The 25,214-nt window shown below is 38.3% G+C and overlaps 1 protein-coding gene across 3 annotated transcripts in view; it reads left to right on the forward strand.

Annotated features, from left to right (window-relative positions):
- Positions 1-25,214, forward strand: part of LOC128700598 (BBSome complex member BBS7) — a 54,070-nt gene that overhangs the window by 22,856 nt on the left and 6,000 nt on the right. For all 3 annotated transcript variants that reach the window (XM_070098957.1, XM_070098956.1, XM_070098958.1), the window contains exons 9-16: positions 6,575-6,680; positions 8,143-8,260; positions 13,504-13,656; positions 14,648-14,785; positions 16,214-16,426; positions 17,125-17,229; positions 17,772-17,873; positions 18,558-18,705. In XM_070098957.1, coding sequence (XP_069955058.1) covers positions 6,575-6,680; positions 8,143-8,260; positions 13,504-13,656; positions 14,648-14,785; positions 16,214-16,426; positions 17,125-17,229; positions 17,772-17,873; positions 18,558-18,705 — 1,083 coding nt within the window. The remainder of the gene's footprint in view (positions 1-6,574; positions 6,681-8,142; positions 8,261-13,503; positions 13,657-14,647; positions 14,786-16,213; positions 16,427-17,124; positions 17,230-17,771; positions 17,874-18,557; positions 18,706-25,214) is intronic.

The following is a 25,214-nucleotide window of genomic DNA, read 5'->3' on the forward strand; positions in this document are numbered from 1 at the left end:
TGTTATAAATTGTGCAAAGCTGACATTAAAACAATATCTAAAGATGATTGACACAAACCCACTACCATTATAAGAATGGAGCTCCGTCGTTAAGTGAGGAGAGACTGTATTAAAGTACAGTGGACCCTCGGTTTTCATGTTTAATCCGTTCCAGAGCCATTGGCCAAAACTGAAATCGGCCAAAACCGAAACCATTTTCTCCATAAGAAATAATGTAAATGGAATTAATCTGTTCCAGACACCCAGAAGTATCAACAAAAAAATTGTTTTTTGTACCTTAAAGATAGTTACATGCACAAAAGAATGAACATTAAACATGTCACTTACCTTTATTGAAGGCTGCTGTTGCTGGAAGGAAGGCAGGGAGGAGGGGAGAGGGAAAATAGGTTATTGTTTGGAAGGGGAATCCTCTCCATAAGGACTGTAGGTACCAAGTCCTTATCTGGGGTCACTTCCCTCCTTTGTTTTTTACTGTCACTAGGACCATCTTGAGAGTCACTGGACCCCTGTCGCACAAAATATCTGTCCAGATAGGTCTGTTTCTGGCGTCTCTTTAAGATTTGCCTAAAATGGGACATGGCATTGTCATTGTAAAAGTCACCAGCATGGATTGCAACAGCTTTTTCAGGGTGATGTTCCTCCACAAATGAATGCACTTTAGTCCACATTGCCCAAATCTCCTTAATCTTTGAAGCAATTTCCTCAGCTGTGATCTGTTGCTGTTGCAGATGAAGCTCTTGCAGCTCATCAGTGGTTAGCTCTTTATTGTGGTCCACCACCAACTCTTCCACATCCTGGCCACTCACATCCAACCCCATGGAATTCCCCAGTGCCACAGTTGATTGCACAACATGTGTAGGGTCGACAGGGTGAGCTTCAAACCCTTCAAAATCCTTCTTTTGGACACAATCTGGCCAGTTTTCCCCAAGCAGAGTTTATTGTCCTGGAAATCACTCCCTGTCAAGCCTTATCTATAAGGCCTATGCAGTAGAAGATATTGAAGTGTTTCTTCCAGAACTCTCTTAGGGTCAATTCAGAGTCCGAGGTTATGTCAAAGCACCTTTGAAACATTGCTTTAGTGTACAGTTTTTTGAAGTTTGCAGTGATCTGCTGGTCCATGGGCTGGAGGAGAGGAGTGGTGTTAGGCAAGAACTTCACTGTTACAAAACTGAATTCCTTAGACAATTGGTCTTCCAAGTCTGGAGGATAAGCAGGAGCATTGTCCATTAACAGGAGGCACTGGAGTGGCAATTTATTATCCAGGAGGTATTTCTTCACACTGGGGCCAAACACTTCATTAAACCATTCCAGGAAAATTTCCTTGGTGACCCATGCCCTACTGTTTGCCTTCCACATTATATACAATTTACTCTTCACAACACTGTTTTTCTTGAACACTCTGGGATTTTCAGAGTGATACACCAGTAAAGGCTTCACTTTAAAATCCCCACTAGCATTACCACACAACAAGAGAGTTAGCCTGTCTTTCATAGACTTGTGTCCTGGCAGTGCCTTTTCCTCCTGCATGATGTAGGTCTTCTTTGGCATTCTCTTCCAAAAGAGGCCTCTTTCGTCTCGACTGAACACTTGTTGGGGTTGGAACTTTTCAGACTCTACATAACATTTGAATTCCCTTACGAATTTTTCAGCCGCGTGTTTGTCTGAACTGGCACCCTCACCTTCAAATTCAAATTCAAATTCAAAGTTTATTCTCTATAAGGATTACAATGCTGAGTTTACAGAATTTGGTTATTGTGTGGTTTACATGTAGTAAAATAATGATTACAGAGTGTACCACTAGAACACCTAGCATGGCTAGGCATTTCGGGTAGACTTAGTTTAATTCTTAATTTTAAAGTATTACAAATTATGAGGTAAGTTGGTATTATGGCTAAGTGACTAAATACTAGTTTGTGAGTTTAGCAATGTGAATGCTTTTGTTTTGGCACAGTACATAGTTTCAGTATTGGAGTATCACAGGATTCATTATTTTAAGATTGAGATTAATATTTCTGTTTATGGTCAAATGGGTGAGTGAGTGTAAGTGTGAACCACCAGGTGGTATTCGTGTAGTTAGTTGACAGGGTGTATCAGGGAGATAAGATGTTTTCTAATGGTAGTTTTGAAGGTGATGAATGTGTCTGCAGTTCTAGAGTTCTCAGGTAGGGTGTTCCAGATTTTAGGGCCTTTGACATACATTGAGTTCCAGATTTTAGGGCCTTTGACATACATGGAATTTTTGTAAAGGTTTAGTCGGACACTGGGAATGTCGTAGAGATGTTTGTGTCTGGTGTTATGCCTGTGGGTTCTGTCACAACTATCAAGAAAGCATTTTAGGTCAAGGTTGATATTGGAGTTTAAGGTCCTGTAGATGTAGATTGCACAGTAGTAAGTGTGGATGTACTGAACAGGGAGTAAGTTTAGATCTATGAAGAGTGGGGGGGGGGGGGTGTTGCCAGGGATGGGATTTAGTGATTATTCTTACTGCAGCTTTTTGTTGGGTTATTATTGGCTTTAGGTGTGTTGCTGCAGTTGATCCCCAAGCACAAATAGCATAGGTGAGGTATGGATAAATAAGTGAGTGGTATAGTGTGAGAAGGGCATTTTGGGGCACGTAGTATCGTATCTTGGAGAGGATCCCAACCGTTTTGGATACTTTTTTGGTTATGTGTTGGATATGGGTGCTGAAATTCAGGTTGTTGTCAAGGTATAGGCCTAGGAATTTGCCCTCATTATGTCTGGTAATTAGAGTGTTGTCGATCTTAATGTTAATTTGTGCATCTCCTGCACTGCTACCAAACATAATATAGTAGGTTTTGTCAGTGTTAAGCGTAAGTTTATTGGCTGTCATCCAAGTCGATATTTTGATCAGCTCCTCGTTAACAATGGTGTTGAGGGTGGCAAGATTAGGGTGAGAGATGACATAAGTCATGTCGTCAGCAAAGAGAATGGGTTTCAGGTGTTGGGATACGTTTGGAAGATCATTGATGTATATGAGGAAGAGCAGGGGACCAAGGACACTTCCCTGCAGCACTCCAGTATCAGGTAAGGTAAGATTTGAAATAAGCAAGCGCATGGCCTCGTATACCGTAATGGTCAAGTTTGTGAAGTAGGATGTCGTGGTCTACTGTGTCAAAAGCTTTTCTTAGGTCAATAAAAATTCCTAGTGGATATTTCTTATTTTCCAATGCTGTGTAAAGCAGATCTAGCATTTTTATGATTGCATCATTAGTGCTTTTATTTTACCTGAATCCAAATTGGCAGGGGTTGAGTATGTTTTGTGCCGTTATAAATGAATATAGTCTCCTGTGCATGAGTTTCTCAAAGATTTTGGATAACAATGGTAAGTTTGATATTGGCCTATAGTTGTTTAAGTCTGTAGGGTCACCACCTTTATGTATTGGTGTAACCCTTGCAATCTTGAGTAGTTTCGGGAAGGTGCTAGTTTCTAGTGACTTGTTAAAAAGTAATGAAATAGCATGCGAAAGGACATGAGCCGCTCGCTTGTACAGTAATGGTGGGACATGAGACAGATTCCCTGAGTTATTTTTAAGTGACTTTATAATCTCGGTGACTTCTGTGGGCTCAGTTGGTGCAAGATAGAAGGAATTTGGGAAATTCCCATCTACGTAGTCCCCAGCATGGGCGTTGGTATGTGGGGTTTTATTGGCGAGATGAGTTCCTATGGTTGAGAAGAAGTCGTTTATCTTGTTAGCTGTGTCAGTGGGCTGTAGTGGTGTTTCATTAGGTTTAGTTAGGACAATATTCTTGTTTTTTTCGGTCTGTGGGTCCCTAGAATCTGAGAGAGTGTTTTCCAGGTCTTTTTTATATCTCTAGTGTCTGTGAATCTACTGGAGTAGTATAGTTGTTTGGCTTTCTTTATTACTTTGGTGAGAACTGATGAATAGTGTTTAAGAATATCTTTGTGTATTAAGCCCTGTCTATATTGCTTTTCATATTGGTGTTTCTTGCCAATGGATTTCAGAATGGTGCTGGTTAGCCATGGGCAACCAAGCCGTTTGTTTGTGATCTGTTTCGTTTTTATAGGACAATGTTTGTTGTATAGTCTAAGTAATTTGTTAAGAAAAATGTCAGTCCAGTCATGAATACCATTGACCTTGGAGAATTCTGTAGGCCAGTCAACAGTCTCTAGGTCAGCTGTGAACTTCTTTATTGAGGCCTCATCATGGAGTCTAAATGAGACTTTGTTGTATTCAAGTGGTGGTTTACTAATGTTTGTCAGGAGGAAGGTAGGGTAGTGGTCTGTAGTGCTATCTGTGATTATCCCTGATTTAAGGGGGGCTAGTATATTGGTCCATATGTGGTCTATTATGGTTGCACTTGTCTCAGTGAGCCTGGTTGGTTTAGTTATTGTTGGTATGAGAAGTGTGTTGTTCATATTGTTGATGAAATCAGTTACAGGCTGATCATCTAGTATGCCAAGGTTGATGTTGAAGTCTTACAGCCTTACATCGCTGTGTATGCCACTTCGCTTCTTGAATTTTTTGAACCAGCCTTTGCTGTCCTTGAATACACCTTCATCACCATTTGTTTCAGGCAGTTTCTTCGAGACCCTCATTGCATCTGCCTTGCCTTTTCACAAATAATGGACTGCACAACACTATCTCCTACTAATTCTTTCTGATCCACACCAACAACAATTTCTCCACTTCTTCAATTGTTTGGGATCTCTGTTTGGTTATTGTATTCACCCCTTTCGCAACATCAGCTTCCATGATTTCTTTTCTCTTTGCCACAATGGAGCTGGTTGTTGATGGTGACTTCCTGTACATCCTGCCGAGCTCAGCAATGCATATGCCACTATCATATTTTCTTAGGATTTCTTTTTTCAGTTCTTCGGTGTTCCTCACCTTCTTTACCAAAGCACTGGCACTAGGATCTTTCTATGGGGCCATGGTCACTTATTTAGCAGTCACACATGATAAACAAGTGGCAAAAACAATGGATTATTATGAAATGTTTCGTATGACCTGGCAGGATATGTTCACTCACTGAAAAACAACGCTACACTGGCTGAGAATGTGTGTGGGAGGCGGCTTTGTCTGTTCGCTGGGCACTGGACAGGTTCCACATGATCGATGAAAACAGAAGCCAAAAATTGACGAAAAAAGTCAGCCAAAACCGAAATCGGCGGTAACGGAGATCGATGATAACTGAGGGTCCACTGTATAGCAAAATTAAGAAAATTTTGTAGTGTTTACTTAGATATTTAAGAAATTTTTGATTGGCACTGAAATTTTTGCATTTATTGAAAAAAAGATTGTGTAGGCTGACTTAGACTTTCTTAATAAATCTAAAAATTTTAAAAGTTATTCCCAAATTAAAATTAACAAAACTATGTTTTAAGAAAGATAGAAAGTAAAAGGTTAGATTTGAATCATAGAAAAGAATGTTGTGGTTGTGTTTTATAATTTCAGTGTGCTGTAATTACAAATTACTTTTGGTTAAATTTTGGGGTAAATACAAAACTAGTGGATTTTGTGATAGATATTTTTCATTGATATAATTATGCTGTGCACTCACCAGTGTGTAAGTGAAATGCACTAGATGAAGAGGTAATGAAGGTAAATTACTGTAGATAGCTTCAAGAGTAGTTATGACTGGGACCTGGAGACCAGGAGTTAAGTTGGGGGGCCAGGAGCTATGAATTGACACAGGAAGCACAGTTAGGCAAGTATAACTGTGAATACACGTGTTCATAAGGGTAAAGGTCCAACTCTTGAATAATAATAATAATAATAATAATAATAATAATAATAATAATGATAAATAACAATAATAATATTTTATTTCCACGAGGTGCATAATTTTTACAAAGTTACCTGACATTTAATAGTACAGTACATATGGAGAGTCTCTTGTTATGCAGATCATTTTGGTTAAGCTAAAAGTAAGACATAAGATTAGTAGAATATGAAAATATTATTCATATTTAACTAGTGTAATGTTGAATGGCAGGTATTGCCAACTTTTTTCGGTAAAAGACACTTGGTGCAATTCAAATCTTTATTGTAGGCTATCTTTTGTTGTGTGTAGAATTCTATTAGGTCATGATGTGATCTATGTAGAGCTTTATCAGGTCATGACTTGATAAAGGTCACCACAGAATGAAATGTCTTCTATTTTAAATGCTTGAACTGCACCATGTTTCTTACTACCAAACAAGTGTGATGTCTCCAGAGCTCCATGAGCACTGTCATATTCACATGTGAACTTGTATGTTAAGTTAGCTTCTACTACCTCCTTTCCTAGTACATTTCACTTACTATTTGCACCTGGAGCCTGACTGATCAGGACACCTGACCCAGGACATGGACATTGGGATGATGACCCTGAATCCCTTCATAAATGTTACTTTACTCACATTCTGACAGAACGTCATATCTAGAAAATCACTTGTCTTCATTAACTCTGAGATGACCTGCTCACCAATGATTAATTCACCAATTTAAGATATGATTTCACATAAATCTGCATAGCACAGGAGCTTTCAAAATATGTGTAGAAGAGGATAAGTGAAATCTCAGATAATACTTTTAGTACTAACTGCCAGGGTGGATATTTGGTGTAACATCGGAGCCCATGGACCGCAACATGACCTCCGAGTCGGGGGTTGTTCTTATTTCACAAGACTCGAAACACAAGATACAGAGACTGAGGTACCACTGCTTCTCACATCATTTACATATAATTTTTTATTCTTTGTAATAATGTCTTCATGTGTAACTTTTTGTGCATTCTTTATTTTTGTTTTGCTTTTGCATTGGTTTGGATGCTTTAAAAATTGTCACCATTTATATACAGTATTTTTTTATTGGCGATAATTGTCTATTGTGTAAAATTATTTGTTTCTTTTTCTATTTTATAAACTCTTGCACAGTTTGGGATGATTTTATCTTCGTCCATCTTTATTCATTGAATCACTTGTTCCTTATGCTTACATTAAATTACTCTTAGAAGACTATGTAATACATTGGAAACAGACTCAAGCAATTGATCTAATGAGGAATAAAAGTCACAATACACTGCTGGAACATTTCACAACTAACCCACAATTTTGATCGGTAACCTCAGACAACGCTTTGATCCATCAGTAATAATGATCCAGGATAAAAATGTTACGTTAAATTTCTTCTCCTTGTTTCTTGCATGTCTGCACTCGTGGATGTGTTTGTAGATGCTCTTTTTTGATGATACTGTACAGGTTTTCCTTCCCTATATGCAGATGCACTTTATCAAATTCACTACTATGCTATCAGTAATTTCATATGAGATCGGTGTAGTTTGCAAAACACGCTGAAAGCTTTTATTATCTGGAATCAAGTGTTGATGGCATGATAAAGCTTAGTATAGTTGCCATGGACCTGGAACACAGCTGCTAAGCCTGGCACACCTCTGTATATTTTCTTATTTGAATTCTCTTAGAGAAAATCTTTCTCATTCGTGATATATCAAGAAAAATATTTTACATGTAAAATGCAAGTGGTAAGATAATCAGATTGATTCTGATAATTTTTTATGCATCATTTAAAATGCTCCATAAATTTTTCAGTATGATGATAATGATAATATTTTGAAAGACAGTGATTATGTATGAGTGATGGTGAAAGCGTTGAATGATGATAAAAGTTTTTTCTTATTGGGTCATCCTGCCAGTCGGTGGGAGACGGTCAACGTGTTAAAAAAAAAATTGAGAGATGTTATGTACAAGGTAAACAGTACAGGAAGTAGAGACCATGTTTTGGAATCCTAAAGATACAGTGGACCCCCGGTTAACGATATTTTTTCACTCCAGAAGTATGTTCAGGTGCCAGTACTGACCGAATTTGTTCCCATAAGAAATATTGTGAAGTAGATTAGTCCATTTCAGACCCCCAAACATACACGTACAAATGCACTTACATAAATACACTTACATAATTGGTCGCATTCAGAGGTAATCGTTATGCGGGGGTCCACTGTATTAATTTACATATATGAAAAATATGATTCCTCTTTGTAATTCATGAGAAATAAGTTGTGAGTGTATTATCTTTCACTGTACTGTAATTCTATAGTTTATGTGAGGGAGGGTAGCAGTTATTCATTGATTAATCAGTTTGTTAATATTATTATGGTCAGAGCTGAAATTGATGAGCTGCAGCAGCGAGTGTTGAGGGAGAGAGACCAGTACCAAGCTGCCACTCAGAGTGCCTTCCCTGGCATCTCTGCTGTGCCTTTTTTCTCCGTCAATGATAAGGTAAAATTATTACTTCTGGGTCTCTATTAGTTTGAATAATGAATTCCCTGAGGTGGTCTCATTATTCAGATTTATACTACAGTGGACCCCCGGTTAACGATATTTTTTCACTCCTGAAGTATGTTCAGGTGCCATTACTGACCGAATTTGTTCCCATAAGAAATATTGTGAAGTAGATTAGTCCATTTCAGACTCCCAAACATACACGTACAAACGCACTTACATAAATACACTTACATAATTGGTCGCATTCTGAGGTAATCGTTATGCGGGGGTCCACTGTATTTGAATTACAGTAGACAGTTGTTTAACACGATTTTGTTTGGCACGTTTTGGTTATAGCACTGTTGAAGAATTGCGGCATATTTTTGTATAACACTTCGTAAAATTAAATTAACATGGTTCAGTTTGCGGGAGGGAAAAAATTTGAAGCATAGCCCGCAGGATACACTCGGCCTGGCTGTGGTTTAGACCATTGAGTCAACAGGGGAGACCTACTGCCATCCCCTGCCACCCCCACCACCACTCCTACCACCCTTGGGTTCATACAAATGTAGGACCATCCTCTGCTAGGTAAATATGAGTACGTAAATATGAGTTTGTGCGATGACTAACTGATTTACTGACTGACTGACTTGACTGACTGATTTACTGACTGACTTACTGACTTGACTGACTTACTGGCTTGACTGTCTTGGCTGACTGACTTGACTGACTTGGCTGACTGACTTGGCTGACTGACTTGACTGACTGACTGACTGACTGACTGACTGACTGACTTGACTGATTTATGCACACTCTTATGCACACTCCAGTACAACCATTGACTTCAGTACCTGAACCTCTACCATCCACATCAGCCCAGCCACAACATAACTCTCCACTCTACAATTATCCACAAACACCAGCACCCACAATTTAAGGTAAGAAATACTGTTATTTCTGTTGCATTTGTAATCTTATTAAGCAGTAAAAACAACATAATACATCATGACAATGAACTACAATTACATATTCACTTTTATTTTTGTAAGGTCTGTTGGCTAAAAAAAGTTGTTTGGCTTTTTGGGGGTTCCCAGGAATGTAACCCTATTTTTCCCATCTATTCTTCAGTTTGTCTAACATGGTTTTAACTACCACGCTATTTTCAGGAACATAGCTACCGTGCTAAACAATAGTCTATTGTATATTTTATTTTTTGTTATAATTTGAAGAGATGTACAGGTCTCCCTCAACATTCACGAGGATTAGGGGATCAAAAGCCCCGCGGATGTTGAAAAACCGTGAATGTTTGGTGCCCCAATATATTGTAGGGAAATATAATACAGTACTGCTTCCTTAACATGTCGCACCATGAACAATCATAAAATACATGAAAACGTCGTAAATTGTACTAAATACATACTTTATGCCTTAACAACATGTATGTTATTAAATACCACTGCCTCCACCACTGCGAGTCCTTACTACCCTCCCTCCGACCCCTGCAACTGGCAGCCAGCCCTCCCACCACTGTGTGGTGAGTGTTTTGTTGGTTCATTATTTTCTATTAAACTACAGTATAAATAATGTAAACCCATTTATGACTGCATATTGGAATGGCTATTCGGACAGGTATTGGAAGGTGACATCATGTGTTTACTCTTGAACACAGCAAAGAATCAAACATTTCTGCTACTGCTAATAATAATAATAATAATAATAATAATAATAATAATAATAATAATAATAATAATAATAATAATAATAATAATAATAATAATAATAATAAATACGATAGAATTGAAGAAGGAAATTGTACAAAAATACGAGGGTTGAAGCAGTGGTGGAGGAAGTGGTTGACGAATCGTCAGTGTGGCTTTGTTTATGCTGGAGTGAGTATTAGTCTCCGTGCTCTTCCAAACATTTCACAATAATTCACTGTGTTTGGTGCTTGTAGATTGAGTGTGACTGGAGTGGTTGAGGCAGTGGTAGAGGCAGTTATAGAGGCAGTGGGTGAGGCAGCAGTTGAGGCAGTGGTAGAGGCAGTGGTAAAGGCAGTGGGTGAGGCAGTGGATGAGGCAGTGATAGAGGCAGTGGGTTAGGCAGTGGATGAGGCAGTGGTAGAGGCAGTGGTGAGGCAGTGGTAGAGGCAGTGGGTGAGGCAGTGGTATTTACTAACATATATGTTATAAGTAATAATAGTACATGTTAATATTAATAACATTTATAATAATAATAATAACTGCCTCTACCACTGCCTCTACCACTGCCTCTACCACTGTCTTTACCACTGCCTCTACCACTGCCTCACCCGCTGCCTTTACCACTGCCTCTACCACTGCCTCTACCACTGCCTCACCCACTGCCTTTACCACTGCCTCTACCACTGCCTCAACTGCTGCTTCACCCACTGCCTCAACTGCTGCTTCACCCACTGCCTCTACCACTGCCTCTACCACTGCCTCAGCTGCTGCCTCACCCACTGCCTCTGTCACTGCCTCTACCACTGCCTCACCCACTGCCTCTACCACTGCCTCTACCACTGCCTCTATCACTGCCTCTACCACTGCCTCACCCACTGCCTCTAACACTGCCTCAACCACTCCAGTCACACTCAATCTACAAGCACCAAATACAATGAATCATTGTGAAATGTTTGGAAGAGCACGGAGACTAATACTCACTCCAGCATAAACAAAGCCACACTGACGATGCGTCAACCACTTCCTCCACCACTGCTTCAACCCTCGTATTTTTGTACAATTTCCTTCTTCAATTCTATCGTATTTATTATTATTATTATTATTATTATTATTATTATTATTATTATTATTATTATTATTATTATATTAATATTATTATTATTATTATTATTATTAGCAGTAGCAGAAATGTTTGATTCTTTGCTGTGTTCAAGAGTAAACACATGATGTCACCTTCCAATACCTGTCCGAATAGCCATTCCAATATGCAGTCATAAATGGGTTTACATTATTTATACTGTAGTTTAATAGCAAATAATGAACAAACAAAACACTCACCACACAGTGGTGGGAGGGCTGGCTGCCAGTTGCAGGGGTCGGAGGGAGGGTAGTAAGGACTCGTGGCGGTAAACTTAAATATGATTTGGCAGCTGGAAATTTGGCGGTTGGGAATTCGCGAATGTGTGAAGCCCGCGAAAGTTGAAAACGCGACTGTTGAGGGAGACCTGTACAATGCCTGCACTGTAAAGGAGGGGTTTGGGATATTGGCAGTTTGGGAGGGACATCTAAACTGTCATAACTGAGCACCTCTGCCAAGACAGTGATTATGTATGAATGATGGTGAATATGTTGAATGATGATGAAAGTTTTTTCTTTCTTTCTGGGGTTTTTCTTTCTTTTTGGGTCACCCTGCCTCGGTGGGAAACGGCCAACGGGTTAAAAAAAAAAAATTACTAAAATGTAGTGGAGGGGAGGAGGGGTAGGGGTTATCCTAGGAAAGGATGGAGGGAGGGGGTAAAAGAGGTTTTGTGTGCAAGGGGCTTGGATATACAGCAGGCATGTGTGAACGTGTTAGAATGGAGTGAATGGAGATGAATGGTTTTTGAGACCTGACGAGCTGTTGAGTGTGAGCGGAGTAATATTTTGTGAAGGGATTCAAGGAAACTGGTTAGCTGGACTTGAGTCCTGGAGGTAAGAAGTACAATTTCTGCGCTTTAAAGGAGGGGTTTGGGATACATTATTTGATGTTCGACGTGATATCTGAACTTTCATATCTGCGCGCCTCTGCAAAGACAGTGATTATGTGTGAACGATAGTGAAAGTGTTTCTTTTTTTGAGCCACATTGCTTTGGTGGGAAATGGCTGGCATGTTGAAAAAAAAAAATGACTAAAATGTTAGGGATGTCATTGCCATGTTGCCTGTTATATTACTTTTAACCCTTTGACTGTTTCGGACGTATATATACGTCTTACGAGCCACCGTGTTTGACGTATATATGCTCAAAAATTCTAGCGGCTTCGAATCAAGCAGGGGAAAGCTGGTAGACCCACATGTGAGAGAATGGATCTGTGTGGTCAGTGTGTACCATATAAAAAAAAATCCTGCAGCACGCAGTGCATAATGAGAAAAAAAAACTCAGACCGTGTTTTTGGATTAAAGCGCCGACTTTGTGGTGTATTTTCGTATAGTATTTATGGCTGTATTCTCGTTTTCTTGGTCTCATTTGATAGAATGGAAAACATATAGAAATAAAGGTGATTTTGATTGGTTTTACTATGAAAAAACCTTGAAATGGAGCTCAAAGTAGGGGAAATGTTTGATTTTTGCCAATGTTCAAAAGTAAACAAATTATGGCATTGTCCAATAAATGTCCAACTAGCCATTCTAATATGCAGTCATGAATGGGTTGACATTATTTATACAAGTATTACAATATTGCAGTAGTCTGCATAACAATAACTCTTCTATTTTTTTGTTTGAATAAAAATTCAAAATAGACAGTAAGAGTAATATCAGAGGGTCCTGGAGATGTGACTGATGAACAAAGAAAATGTTATTTTAGAGCCAGGAATGTCTGCATTGTTCATTCTGGACCCTATTTTGAAATTGGCATATTTTTTAATTTGTGTGAAATTGGCCAAATTGCAAATTTCTGACCACGTTATTGGGTAGTTGAAATCGGTAAATGGGCAGTTTCTTGTATTTCTTGTAAAGAAATAGCTATGAGTTTGGTCAACTGGAACAATGGAATTAGCCAAAAATAGGGCTCAGAGTGGGCGAAATCGCTGATTCATAAATATCGCCAAGGTCACTAACTTCGTGAGCCTAACTCCGTAAGTTTTCCATCAGATTTTGTTCTTTTGGTGTCATTACCATCGAGAAAAGATTCTCTATCATTTCATAAGAAAAAAATAATTTTTTTTTTTTTCAAAAATTTTTTGACACCAGGAGACACCTCAGGATTTGGGGTTGCGACAGTCAAGGGGTTAAGGAAGCAGGTTGTATGATTCTGATTATATCACTAACTCAGTGTACTGCATGTTTTATAAAATATCTGAACTTCTGAACTGTTGTATCCGAGTGCCTGTGCAAAGACAGTGATTATGTATAAGTGAGGTGAAAGTGTTGAATGATGATGAAAGTATTTTCTTTTTGGGGATTCTCTTTCTTTTTGGGTTACCCTGCCTCAGTGGGAGATGACCGACGGGTTGAAAAAAAAAATCTGTAAAACAAGTATACTGTCCTTTAGGATTTAATCTGTATTCATTCTTTGATAGCTGACCCTTAATCGCACCGATGCCTCGTACCTCTTGAGTCTAGAGGTTCAGACAGCTATTGACAATGTGTTGCTGCAAAGTGATGTCCCTGTTGATCTGCTGGATGTTGAGAAAAATTCTGCTGTTGTTAGTTACAGCACCTGTGACTCTGAGGTAAGTGGAGAAGTTGTAGACTTTGTAACTGAGTTGTGTTAGTGTATCTCTTTAAAAAAAATAGTAATACTGAACCTTTGTTACTGAGGAGAGACATGAAAAAATATACATATATTTGCCACAATTTTTTCTTCACCAGCATCATTATCCCAGTAGCTGATTGCATCTTTATTACTTAGATTGTTACTTTCTTCCCTGTCCAAACTTTCTAAGGAAGCTTATAGGATCATAAATGGCTTGTTTCAGTATTATCATTATCTTCATCATTGCTGAAATTGTACTTCCCATTTCCAGGACTCAAGTCCTGGAAATGGGAAGTACAATGCCTACACTCTAAAGGAGGGGTTTGGGATATTAGCAGTTTGGAGGGATATGTTGTGTATCTTTATACGTATATGCTTCTAAGCTGTTGTATTCTGAGCACCTCTGCAAAAACAGTGATTATGTGTGAGGTGAAAGTGTTGAATGATGATGAAAGTATTTTCTTTTGGGGGATTTTCTTTCTTTTTGGGTCACCCTGCCTCAGTGGGAGACTGCCAACTTGTTGAAAAAAAAAATACATTTAGCCCATGCAGAACGTGGGTGCATATAACAAACTCACAATAGCTCACATTTATTTATAATGTATTTTTTTTTTTTCAACAAGTCGGCCGTCTCCCACCGAGGCAGGGTGACCCAAAAAAGAAAGAAAATCCCCAAAAAGAAAATACTTTCATCATCATTCAACACTTTCACCACACTCGCACATTATCACTGTTTTTGCAGAGGTGCTCAGAATACAACAGTTTAGAAGCATACACATATAAAGATACACAACATATCCCTCCAAACTGCCAATATCCCAAACCCCTCCTTTAAAGTGCAGGCATTGTACTTCCCATTTCCAGGACTCAAATCCGACTATATGAAAATAACCGGTTTCCCTGAATCCCTTCACTAAATATTACCCTGCTACTATATTACTATATTATATTTTTTCCTTTTGCTTTAGACCGGAAATTTCCTTCTAGCAACCTACCGGTGCCAGGCCAACACCACACGATTGGAAGTTCGCATTAGAACAATTGAGGGGCAATATGGTACTCTTCAAGCATACATCACTCCAAGACTCCAACCTAAATGTTGCCAAGTTAGTAGTGAACAATATATTTTATTTATTGTATCTGAAAAATAATATATGGGAGTTTGTCATAAGTATTCATATGCTGGAAGTGTATAGGAGAATATGTATATGTACAGTAGTGTTGTTTTTTCCATACTAACATGTGTGAGTGGTGGTTATTGCTCTTTTTTTTACCTTAACAGCTGTCTCCTGCCAAGGTATTGTGATCCAAAGAAGGAAACAGTCACCATCATTCATTTAATTGCCGTCTTAATTATTATTCATTTTAATTCAATTGCAAACCTATTTACAAAATTAATGTTCATAAATACTGGTACTGGTACATAAAATAAAGCTTAGTATATAGACATTTAAGTAGGTCCTTGCATGCTTAATGTTTCAGGCAAGAGGAAAGGTAACATTATTAGAAATACTTAATATGCCATAGTTGTACAGTAAACCCACGATGTAACAGACCCTCATATAACAGACTTTTAAAATTATAGGCACAATCCACTGGCTGAATTGTACTTTTAACACTTTTATTTTATTGCAGTATATTTGTAAATTGTGTGTATAGTACTATATTAGAGTAGAGTAGAATATTTTAGAGCATTTGTTTTATTATTTTTTATCATCATTCTGATATAACAGACACCCCTATTAGTCCTTTATATCGAGGTTTGCTGTACTACTAAAAGAACATTTAGACAGGATAAAAAAAAGTTCAGAGATAAGCTGCAAAATGACTTCAAGAGCTAGATAAAATTAATTTACAAGTAAAAACTGAAAAAACAAACAATGCCATCATTGGCTAATACTGTAGAAGGATAACAGTGCTGTATGACCCTAGTGGGTTTAGTACTCTTTTTGATTATAATAATAATAATGTAGAAGGATAAAAGAGAAATGACAGGCTCATATTACATAAGGTCATAAAAGAATATGAAAGAATGGATAAAGAAAGTTTTTTTAAGACTGTGAATTTGGAGAATAAGAGACCAAAGTTATAAACAGAGAAATGCTGAAGGACACTGAAACAGTCCTTTCATAATTTTTTTTTTCAACAAACTGGCAGTATCCCACTGAGGCAGGGTGACCTAAAAAGAAAAATGAAATTATGAGAGATGATTACACAATATGTGCAGTTACACTGCTAAAATTAGCATTTATTTGGCAGGTAGTGATAATTGAAATGATAAATAAAACAAGTTGAATTGAAAATATTCATGTCACTGAAGAAAACTATAAGAGTTAATTATTAGGGTTAGTAGCGTGAAGATGATTATATGTATGTACAAAAATATCTGAACACCTCTGCAAAGACTGATTGTGTGAATGATGGTGAAGTGTTTCTGTCTTTTTTGGGTTGCCCTGCTTCGATGGGAGACGGCTGACGTGTTAAAAAAAAAAATATTGATTCCATTTAATGATGTGTCTTTGGTTTCTCTTCAGGTTCGACAGTACCGTATCAAGCCTCTGTCTCTCCACTCCAGAATCCATAATTTTGACCCAAATCGTCCGTACAACACCTTAACTCTCAAGGGCCAGTTTACTCTCCCAGAAATTCATGCATGGGTGGTGTTCTGTTTACCAGAGTTGCCAGAGCGGACACCAGCTGGGGATCAGGCGGAATTCACCTTTGTTTCAACATTCCTTGATACTCAGGTACTGCATGTGATACTGTATTATTAAGATGGAGAAATGAGAAAATTTTCTGATTATATCACATTATCTTATCTAAATGTTTATTTGTAACTGTTTATATTATCTTTCTTTTTTCAACAAACTGTCCGAATCCCACCTAGGCAGGGTGGCCTCCCCCCCAAAAAAAGAAAAGTCTCTTTTTTTTAACTTTAGTAATGTATACAGGAGAAGGGGTTACTAGCCCCTTGCTCCCGGCATTTTAGTCTGTTCCACTTCCCCAGGGAGATAAGAGGAAATAAACAAAAACAAGAACTAGTAAGAAAATAGAAGAAAACCCAGAGGGGCACATATATATATGCTTGTACATGCAAGTGTAGTGTGACCTAATTGTAAGTAGAAGTAGGAAAACATACCTGAAACCTTGCATGTTTACGAGACAGAAGAAAGACACCAGCAATCAGACCATTATGTAAGACAATTACAGGGTTCAGTTTTACACTCACTCAGCAGGATGGTTGTACCTCCCTGGGTAGTTGCTGTCTACCAGCCTCGTACCTAGGACTGTTTATATTATATCTTAGATAAATTTATTTTTGTTGCTCTTTATATCATTATTTTACTTAAATGTTTATTTGTATAATATTTTTGAAATGTTTTGATGAATAATTATACTGAAAGTTTCAGAAATGGTTTTTATTATTATATTTTTTTTTCCACAGTTACAGTGTGTATATGAATCTGGTGAAGCAGTGTTCAAATCAGACAACATTTCCACTATCTCTATTCTCAAGGATGTCCTCACAAAAGAAGCAACACGAAAGAAGGTACAGTCTGCATTAAACCTCTTCAGATCATTACAGTGCCTGGAGAATGGGAGGCAATGAGGTTTGACCACAGGAAGAGGAGGGTAGCACTATTTGGCTGGTTGTCACTGCCACTGTTAATACTACTAACACTACCACCATCTTCATCTAGGCATTATTTATCATTTATGCATAAGTGAACACAACATTGTACAGGGAAAATGAAATAAGTTCATTGCAGAGAATCCCAGTTATTTCTTCCACTGGGTGGCAAGTATGCCAGTAACTCATTATATTCAAACTGTTTACAATTGGTTCTGTTCATTTATGGTTCGTATTACAGTAGAGGGAGTATTATTACAGTGGAGACTAAATAAGTTTGTCTCCTATGTGCAGGCTATTTGTGTATTGTTCCAGTTATGGTATTGTGCCTTTTTAATCTAAATAGTTTATTATTATTTTAATCATCTTACTTCACTTAAGTCCAATTAAATGGAAGTGAATGCTCTACTAATTCTAAAAAAAAGGGAAATTTTAACTTTCAGTTAATTTTGTTGTTGAAGGTACGGCTTGACATATCCTGTGAAGTTAATGAGGAAAGTGTTGTTCATGCCCTTCAGCTTCTTCATCCACGTTTAGAGGCTCAGCTATTGTTAGCTAAACAGGTAATTTACTATATTTGCTTTCAAGAGTAATTTTTCTTCTTTTTAATTGGGAGTCGACTTGTCAGTAGATGGGGCTATGAAACACGAGGTGAGCTTAAAATTGATGAGGGAGGGGGGAGGAAGGTGGGTGGTGCATTGTGGCATCTGTGGAGACAAAGAACGTTATCCATGGAGGCAAAGAGGGGAACGTATGAGAATATAGTGGCACCAACACTTATATGTGTGTGAAACTTGGGTTGTAAATGTTGCAGTGAGAAGGAGACTGGAGGCAGTGGAGATGTCATGTCTGAGGGCAGTGTGTGGTGTAAATATTATGCAGAGAATTCGTAGTTTGAAGATGAGGAGGAGGAGGTGCGGGGTTACTAAAAGTGTTATCCAGAAGGGTGAGGAGAGGTTGAGGTGGTGTGGTCATTTAGAGAGGATGGAGCAAAATAGGGTGACTTGGAATCCTGGAGATAGGATGTGCAGTGCCTGTATTCTAAAGGAGGGGCATCTGAATTGTTGTATCTGTATGCCTTTGGCAAGACAGTGATAGTATGAATGATGGTGAAAGTGTTTCTTTTTTGGGTCACCCTGCCTTGGTGGGAGACAGGCGGTGTTAAAAAAAATGTATATACATTACATGTGTACATATTTTTGGTTTTGTTTTAAGAGGGGCTTTTAAATTAATTCTTTATCTTGCAGGTCTCGCTTATTGAGGCTCTCCGTGAATTAGGTTCACATGAATCTGACACAAGTTTCTTGTCAGTTGAGTATCAACATATTATAGACAATGCTGATGATCTTCAAGCACAGTACCGTAAACAACCTTGTCATTTGGAACGCTTGTATGGTAATGTTTTGTATATTTTTGTCTTGAGTAAAATTTCAGATAAAATGAAAAATTTATTGTCTAAGTTACACACTGAGTGCTGTGTATACATAGCGACATTAAAAGTTCCAGAGATAAATTCAAAATAAATATAAGTAAAGGAATTGTGTGAAGGAATACTCGGGACAGAACTACTGTTCTTGCAACTGCAGGTTGAGAGCTGTGCAGACAGAAAAATTCTGTTTGTTTAGCTCCAGCTGAACAACAGCAGATGCTAGCCAAAGAATTCTTTTTGTATGCTCTGTGGCTGAGTCGGCACAGTTCTTGACATGCAGTTTTAAAATAGGTAATATTGCTTGACTAATGGAGGTATGCATAAGCATACAGTGTACGTAAATACGATTATGAGAAGGTTTTGTATAAAAATAAACCAGGTTTTTGTGAAATGTATCTGTCATAAGGGAGAATCATCTATATAGTTTAAAAAAATGGCCTTTTAATAGGAAAAGGGGGGGGGATTTTTTTTATACATTTTTGTCTGGGGAAGCCTCCCAGGATTACACTGATGGAATCAGTCCCTTACTAATTTTTTTTTTCAGAATGTGTTGGTAAATAGTTTTATTAGTCACAGTTGTAGTACTCGCATGGTAAAACTTTATATTTTAAATATCCATGCTGTAAATAGGTAGTAGGTTGGAAGACAGCAACCATTCGGGGAGGTACTACTGTACTACCAAGTGAGTGTAAAAAGGAAGCCTGTATTTGTTTTACATGATGGTAGGATTGCCGGTGTCTTTTTCTGTCTCATAAACATGCAAGGTTTCAGGTATGTCTTGCTACTTCTACTTACACTTAGGTCACACTACACATACATGTACAAGCATATATATACACACCCCTCTGGGTTTTCTTCTATTTTCTTACTAGTTCTTGTTTATTTCCTCTTACCTCCATGGGGAAGTGGAACAGAATTCTTCCTATGTAAGCCATGCATGTTGTAAGAGGCGACTAAAATGCCAGGCGGTGGGATACGGCCGGTGTGTTGAAAGAAAGAAGAAAGAAACATGCAAGGTTTCAGGTATGTCTTGCTACTTCTACTTACACTTAGGTCACACTACACATACATGTACACGTTTATGTATACACACTCATCTGAGTTTTCTTTGATTTTATCTTAATAGTTCTTGTTCTTAGTTCTTTTCATTTCATATCCATGGGGAAATGGAATAAGAATCTTTCCTCCGTAAGCCATGCGTGTTGTAAAAGTCAACTAAAACGCCAGGAACAATGGGCTAGTAACCCCTTTTCTCGTATAGCTTACTAAAAAGAAAAAGAAGAAAACTGTCATGTTTGAAGTGTTGTGTGAATGATAAGAAAGAGATGATTGTGGATGTTATGAATGAGAAGAAGCTGGATGCCCTGGCTGTAAATAGGTAGGTTGGAAGACAGCAACCATTCGGGGAGGTACTACTGTACTACCAAGTGAGTGTAAAAAGGAAGCCTGTATTTGTTTTACATGATGGTAGGATTGCCGGTGTCTTTTTCTGTCTCATAAACATGCAAGGTTTCAGGTATGTCTTGCTACTTCTACTTACACTTAGGTCACACTACACATACATGTACAAGCATATATATACACACCCCTCTGGGTCTTCTTCTATTTTCTTACTAGTTCTTGTTTATTTCCTCTTACCTCCATGGGGAAGTGGAACAGAATTCTTCCTATGTAAGCCATGCATGTTGTAAGAGGCGACTAAAATGCCAGGAGCAAGGGGCTAGAAACCCCTTCTCCTGTATATATTACTAAATGTAAAAGGAGAAGCTTAATTTTTTCCTTTTGGGCCACCCTGCCTCGGTGGGATACGGCCAGTGTGTTGAAAGAAAGAAGAAAGAAACATGCAAGATTTCAGGTACGTCTTGCTACTTCTACTTAAACTTAGGTCACACTACACATACATGTACATGTTTATGTATACACACTCATCTGAGTTTTCTTTGATTTTATCTTAATAGTTCTTGCTCTTAGTTCTTTTCATTTCATATCCATGGGGAAATGGAATAAGAATCTTTCCTCATTAAGCCATGCGTGTTGTAAAAGTCAACTAAAATGCCGGGAACAATGGGCTAGTAACCCCTTCTCTCGTATAGCATACTAAAAAGAAAAAGAAGAAAACTGTCAAAGTGTTGTGTGAATGATAAGAAAGAGATGATTGTGGATGTTATGAATGAGAAGAAGCTGGATGTCCTGGCTTTAAGTGAAACAAAGCTGAAAGGGGTAGGAGAGTTTCAGTGGGGAGAAATAAATGGGATTAGGTCAGGGGTTTCAAATAGCGTTAGAGCTAAAGGAGTAGCAGTAATGTTGAAAGATAAGTTATGGCAGAAAAGAGGGAATATAAATGTATAAATTCAAGGATTATGTGGTGTAAAATAAGGGTTGGATGTGAAAAGTGAGTTATAGTAAGTGTTTATGTACCTGGAGAAGAGAGAAGTGTAGAGGAGAGAGAGAGATTTTGGGAAATGTTGATTGAGTGCATGGGAAGTTTTGAACCAAGTGTGAGAGTACAAGTGGTTTGGGATCTCAATGCTAAAGTGGGTAAAAATGTTGTGGAGGGAGTAGTAGGTAAATTTGGGGTGCCAGGGGTAAATGAAAATGGAGAGCCTTTAATTGAGCTACGTGTAGAAAGAGGTTTGGTAATAAGTAATACATATTTTATGAAAAAGAGGATAAATAAATATATAAGGTATGATATAGCATGTAATGAAAGTAGTCTGTTAGATTATGAATTCGTGAATAGAAGGTTGATGGGTAGGCTTCAGGATGTACATGTTTATAGAGGGGCAACGGATATATCGGGTCATTGATTAGTTGTAGCTAGTTAGAGTAAGAGATAGATGGGACAAAAGGAAAATGGCAACAGCAAGTAAAAGAGAGGTGAAAGTGTATGTATAAATTATAGGAGGAGGAAGTTACAGTGAGATATAAGCAACTATTGGCAGAAAGGTGGGCTAATACAAGAATGAGTAGTAGGGGGGTTGAAGAGGGTTGTTATAGTTTTAAAAAATGCAGTATTAGAATGTGGGGCAGAAGTTTGTGGTTATAAGAGGGTGGGGGCAGGAGGAAAGAGGAGTGATTGGTGGAATGATGAAGTAAAGGGTGTGATAAAAGAGAAAAAGGTAGTTTATGAAAGGTTTTTAGAAAGCAGAAGTGTTTTAAGAGGAGCAGAGTATATGGAGAGGAAAAGAAAGGTGAAGAGAGTGGTGAAAGAGTGCAAAAGGAGAGCAGATGGTAGAGTGGGAGAGGCACTGTCAAGAAATTTTGCAGAAAATAAGAAAAAATTTTGGAGTGAGATAAACAAGTTGAGAAAGCCTAGGGAAAGAATGGATTTGTCAGTTAAAAACAGAGCAGAGGAGTTAGTTGATGGGGAGCTGGAGGTATTGGGTATATGGCAGCAATATTTTGAGGAACTTTTAAATGTAAAGGGAGGCAGTAATTTAATGCACTGGCCAGGGAGGTATAACATCTTTTAGGAGTGAAGAAGAGCAGGATGTGAGTGTGGGGGAGGTGTGTGAGGCATTACGTAGAATGAAAGGGGTAAAGCAGCTGGAACTGATGGGGTCATGAGAGAAATGTTAAAAACACGGGAGAATATAGTGTTGTATGAAAGAGGGGAAGGTGCCTAGAGATTGGAAGAGAGCATGTATAGTTCCTTTATATAAAGGAAAGGGGGACAAAAGAGATTGTAAAAATTATAGGGGAATAAGTTTACAGAGTATACCAGGAAAAGTGTGTGGTAGGGTTATTATTGAAAGAATTAGAGGTAAGACAGGGAGTAGAATTGCAGATGAGCAAGGAGGCTTTAGAGTGGGTAGGGGACGTGTAGATCAGGTGTTTACATTGAAGCATGTATGTGAATAGTATTTAGATAAAGGTAGGGAAGTTTTCATTGCAATTATGGATTTAGAAAAGGCATATGATAGAGTGGATAGAGGAGCAATGTGGCAGATATTGCAAGTAGGATATGGAATAGGTAGTAAGTTACTAAATGCTGTAAAGAGTTTTTAATAGGATAATGAGGCTCAGGTTAGGGTGTGTAGGAGAAAGGGAGATTACTTCCCTGTAAAAATAGGTCTTAGACAGGGATATGTAATGTCACCATGGTTGCTTAATATATTATAATAGAGTAAGTTGATGGGGGTATCAAATGATTTAGATAAAGAAAATTGGATATCACATTGGAGAGGAGTATGGAAGAAGTGAATATTTTCAGATATTTGGGAGTTGACTTGTCAGCATATGGGTTTATGAAGGATGAGGTTAACCTTAGAATTGATGAAGAAAGAAAAGGTAAGTGGTGCATTGAGATAAAAAAATATTATCCATGGAGGCAAAGAAGGGAATGTAAGAAAGTATAGTGGTACCAACTCTCTTATATGGGTGTGAAGCTTGGGTTGCAAATGCTGCAGCAAGGAGGCAGCTTGAGGCAGTGTAGATGTCCTGTCTTAGGGCATTGTGTGGTGTAAATATTATGCAGAGAATTCAAAGTGTGGAAATTAGGAGGTGTGGAGTTAGTAAAAGTATTAGTCAGAGGGCTGAAGAGGGCTTGTTGAGGCAGTTTGGTCATTTAGAGAGAATGGATCAAAGTAGAATGACTTGGAGAGCGTATAAATCTGTAGAGTAAGGAAGGCGGGATAGGGGTCGTCCTTAAAAAGGTTGGAGGGAGGGGGTAAAGGAGGTTTTGTGGGCGAGGGGCTTGGACTTCCAGCAAGCATGTGTGAGCGTGTTAGATAGGAGTGAATGGAGACAAATGGTTTTTGGAACCTGACAAGCTGTTGGAGTGTGAGCAGGGTAATACTTAGAGAAGGGATTCAGGGAAACTGGTTATTTTTATATAGCTGTACTTGAGTACTGGAAATGAGAAGTACAATGCCTGCACTTTAAAGGAGGGGTTTGGGATATTGACAGTTTGGAGGGGTGTTATATATGCTTCTAAACTGTTGCATCTGAGCACCTCTGCAAAGACAGTGATTATGTGTGAGTGAGGTGAACATGTTGAATGATGATGAAAATATTTTCTTTTTGGGTCACCCTGCCTCGGTGGGAGATGGCTGACTTATTTACCCTTTGACTGTTTCGGTTGTATATATACGTCTTAGGAGCCAGTGTTTTGGACGTATATATACTCAATGTAGTGTATAAACTAAGGGAGGAGGAAGTTCGGGGAAGATATAAGCGACTGTTGGTAGAAAGGTGGGCTAGTGCAAAGATGAGTAGTAGGGGGGTTGAAGAGGGTTGGAATAGTTTTAAAAATGCAGTATTAGAATGTGGGGCAGAAGTTTGTGGTTATAGGAGGGTGGGGGCAGGTGGAAAGAGGAGTGATTGATGGAATGATGAAGTAAAGGGTGTGATAAAAGAGAAAAAGTTAGCTTATGAGAGGTTTTTACAGAGCAGAAGTGTTATAAGAAAAGCAGAGTATATGGAGAGTAAAAGAAAGGTGAAGAGAGTGCAAAAGGAGAGCAGATGATAGAGTGGGAGAGGCACTGTCAAGAAATTTTAATGAAAATAAGAAAAATTTTTGGAGTGAGTTAAACAAGTTAAGAAAGCCTAGGGAAAGTATGGATTTGTCAGTTAAAAAGAGAGTAGGGGAGTTAGTAGATGGGGAGAGGGAGGTATTAGGTAGATGGCGAGAATATTTTGAGGAACTTTTAAATGTTGAGGAAGAAAGGGAGGCGGTAATTTCATGCACTGGTCAGGGAGGTATACCATCTTTTAGGAGTGAAGAAGAGCAGAATGTAAGTGTGGTGGAGGTACGCGAGGCATTACGTAGAATGAAAGGGGGTAAAGCAGCCGGAACTGAAGGGATCATGACAGAAATGTTAAAAGCAGGGGGGGATATAGTGTTGGAGTGGTTGGTACTTTTGTTTAATAAATGTATGAAAGAGGGGGAGGTGCCTAGGGATTGGCGGAGAGCATGTATAGTTCCTTTATATAAAGGGAAAGGGGACAAAAGAGATTGTAAAAATTATAGAGGAATAAGTTTATTGAGTATACCAGGAAAAGTGTAATGTAGGGTTATAATTGAAAGAATTAGAGGTAAGACAGAATGTAGGATTGCGGATGAGCAAGGAGGATGTGTAGATCATGTGTTTACATTGAAGCATATATGTGAACAGTATTTAGATAAAGGTAGGGAAGTTTTTATTGCATTTATGGATTTAGAAAAGGCATATGATAGAGTGGATAGGGGAGCAATGTGGCAGATGTTGCAAGTATATGAAATAGGTGGTAAGTTACTAAATGCTGTAAAGAGTTTTTATGAGGATAGTGAGGCTCAGGTTAGGGTGTGTAGAAGAGAGGGAGACTACTTCCCGGTAAAAGTAGGTCTTAGACAGGGATGTGTAATGTCACCATGGTTGTTTAATATATTTATAGATGGGGTTGTAAAAGAAGTAAATGCTAGGGTGTTCGGGAGAGGGATGGGATTAAATTATGGGGAATCAAATTCAAAATGGGAATTAACACGGTTACTTTT

The sequence above is a fragment of the Cherax quadricarinatus genome, chromosome 65, assembly GCF_038502225.1.
Source record: "Cherax quadricarinatus isolate ZL_2023a chromosome 65, ASM3850222v1, whole genome shotgun sequence".
Taxonomy (NCBI): domain Eukaryota; kingdom Metazoa; phylum Arthropoda; class Malacostraca; order Decapoda; family Parastacidae; genus Cherax; species Cherax quadricarinatus.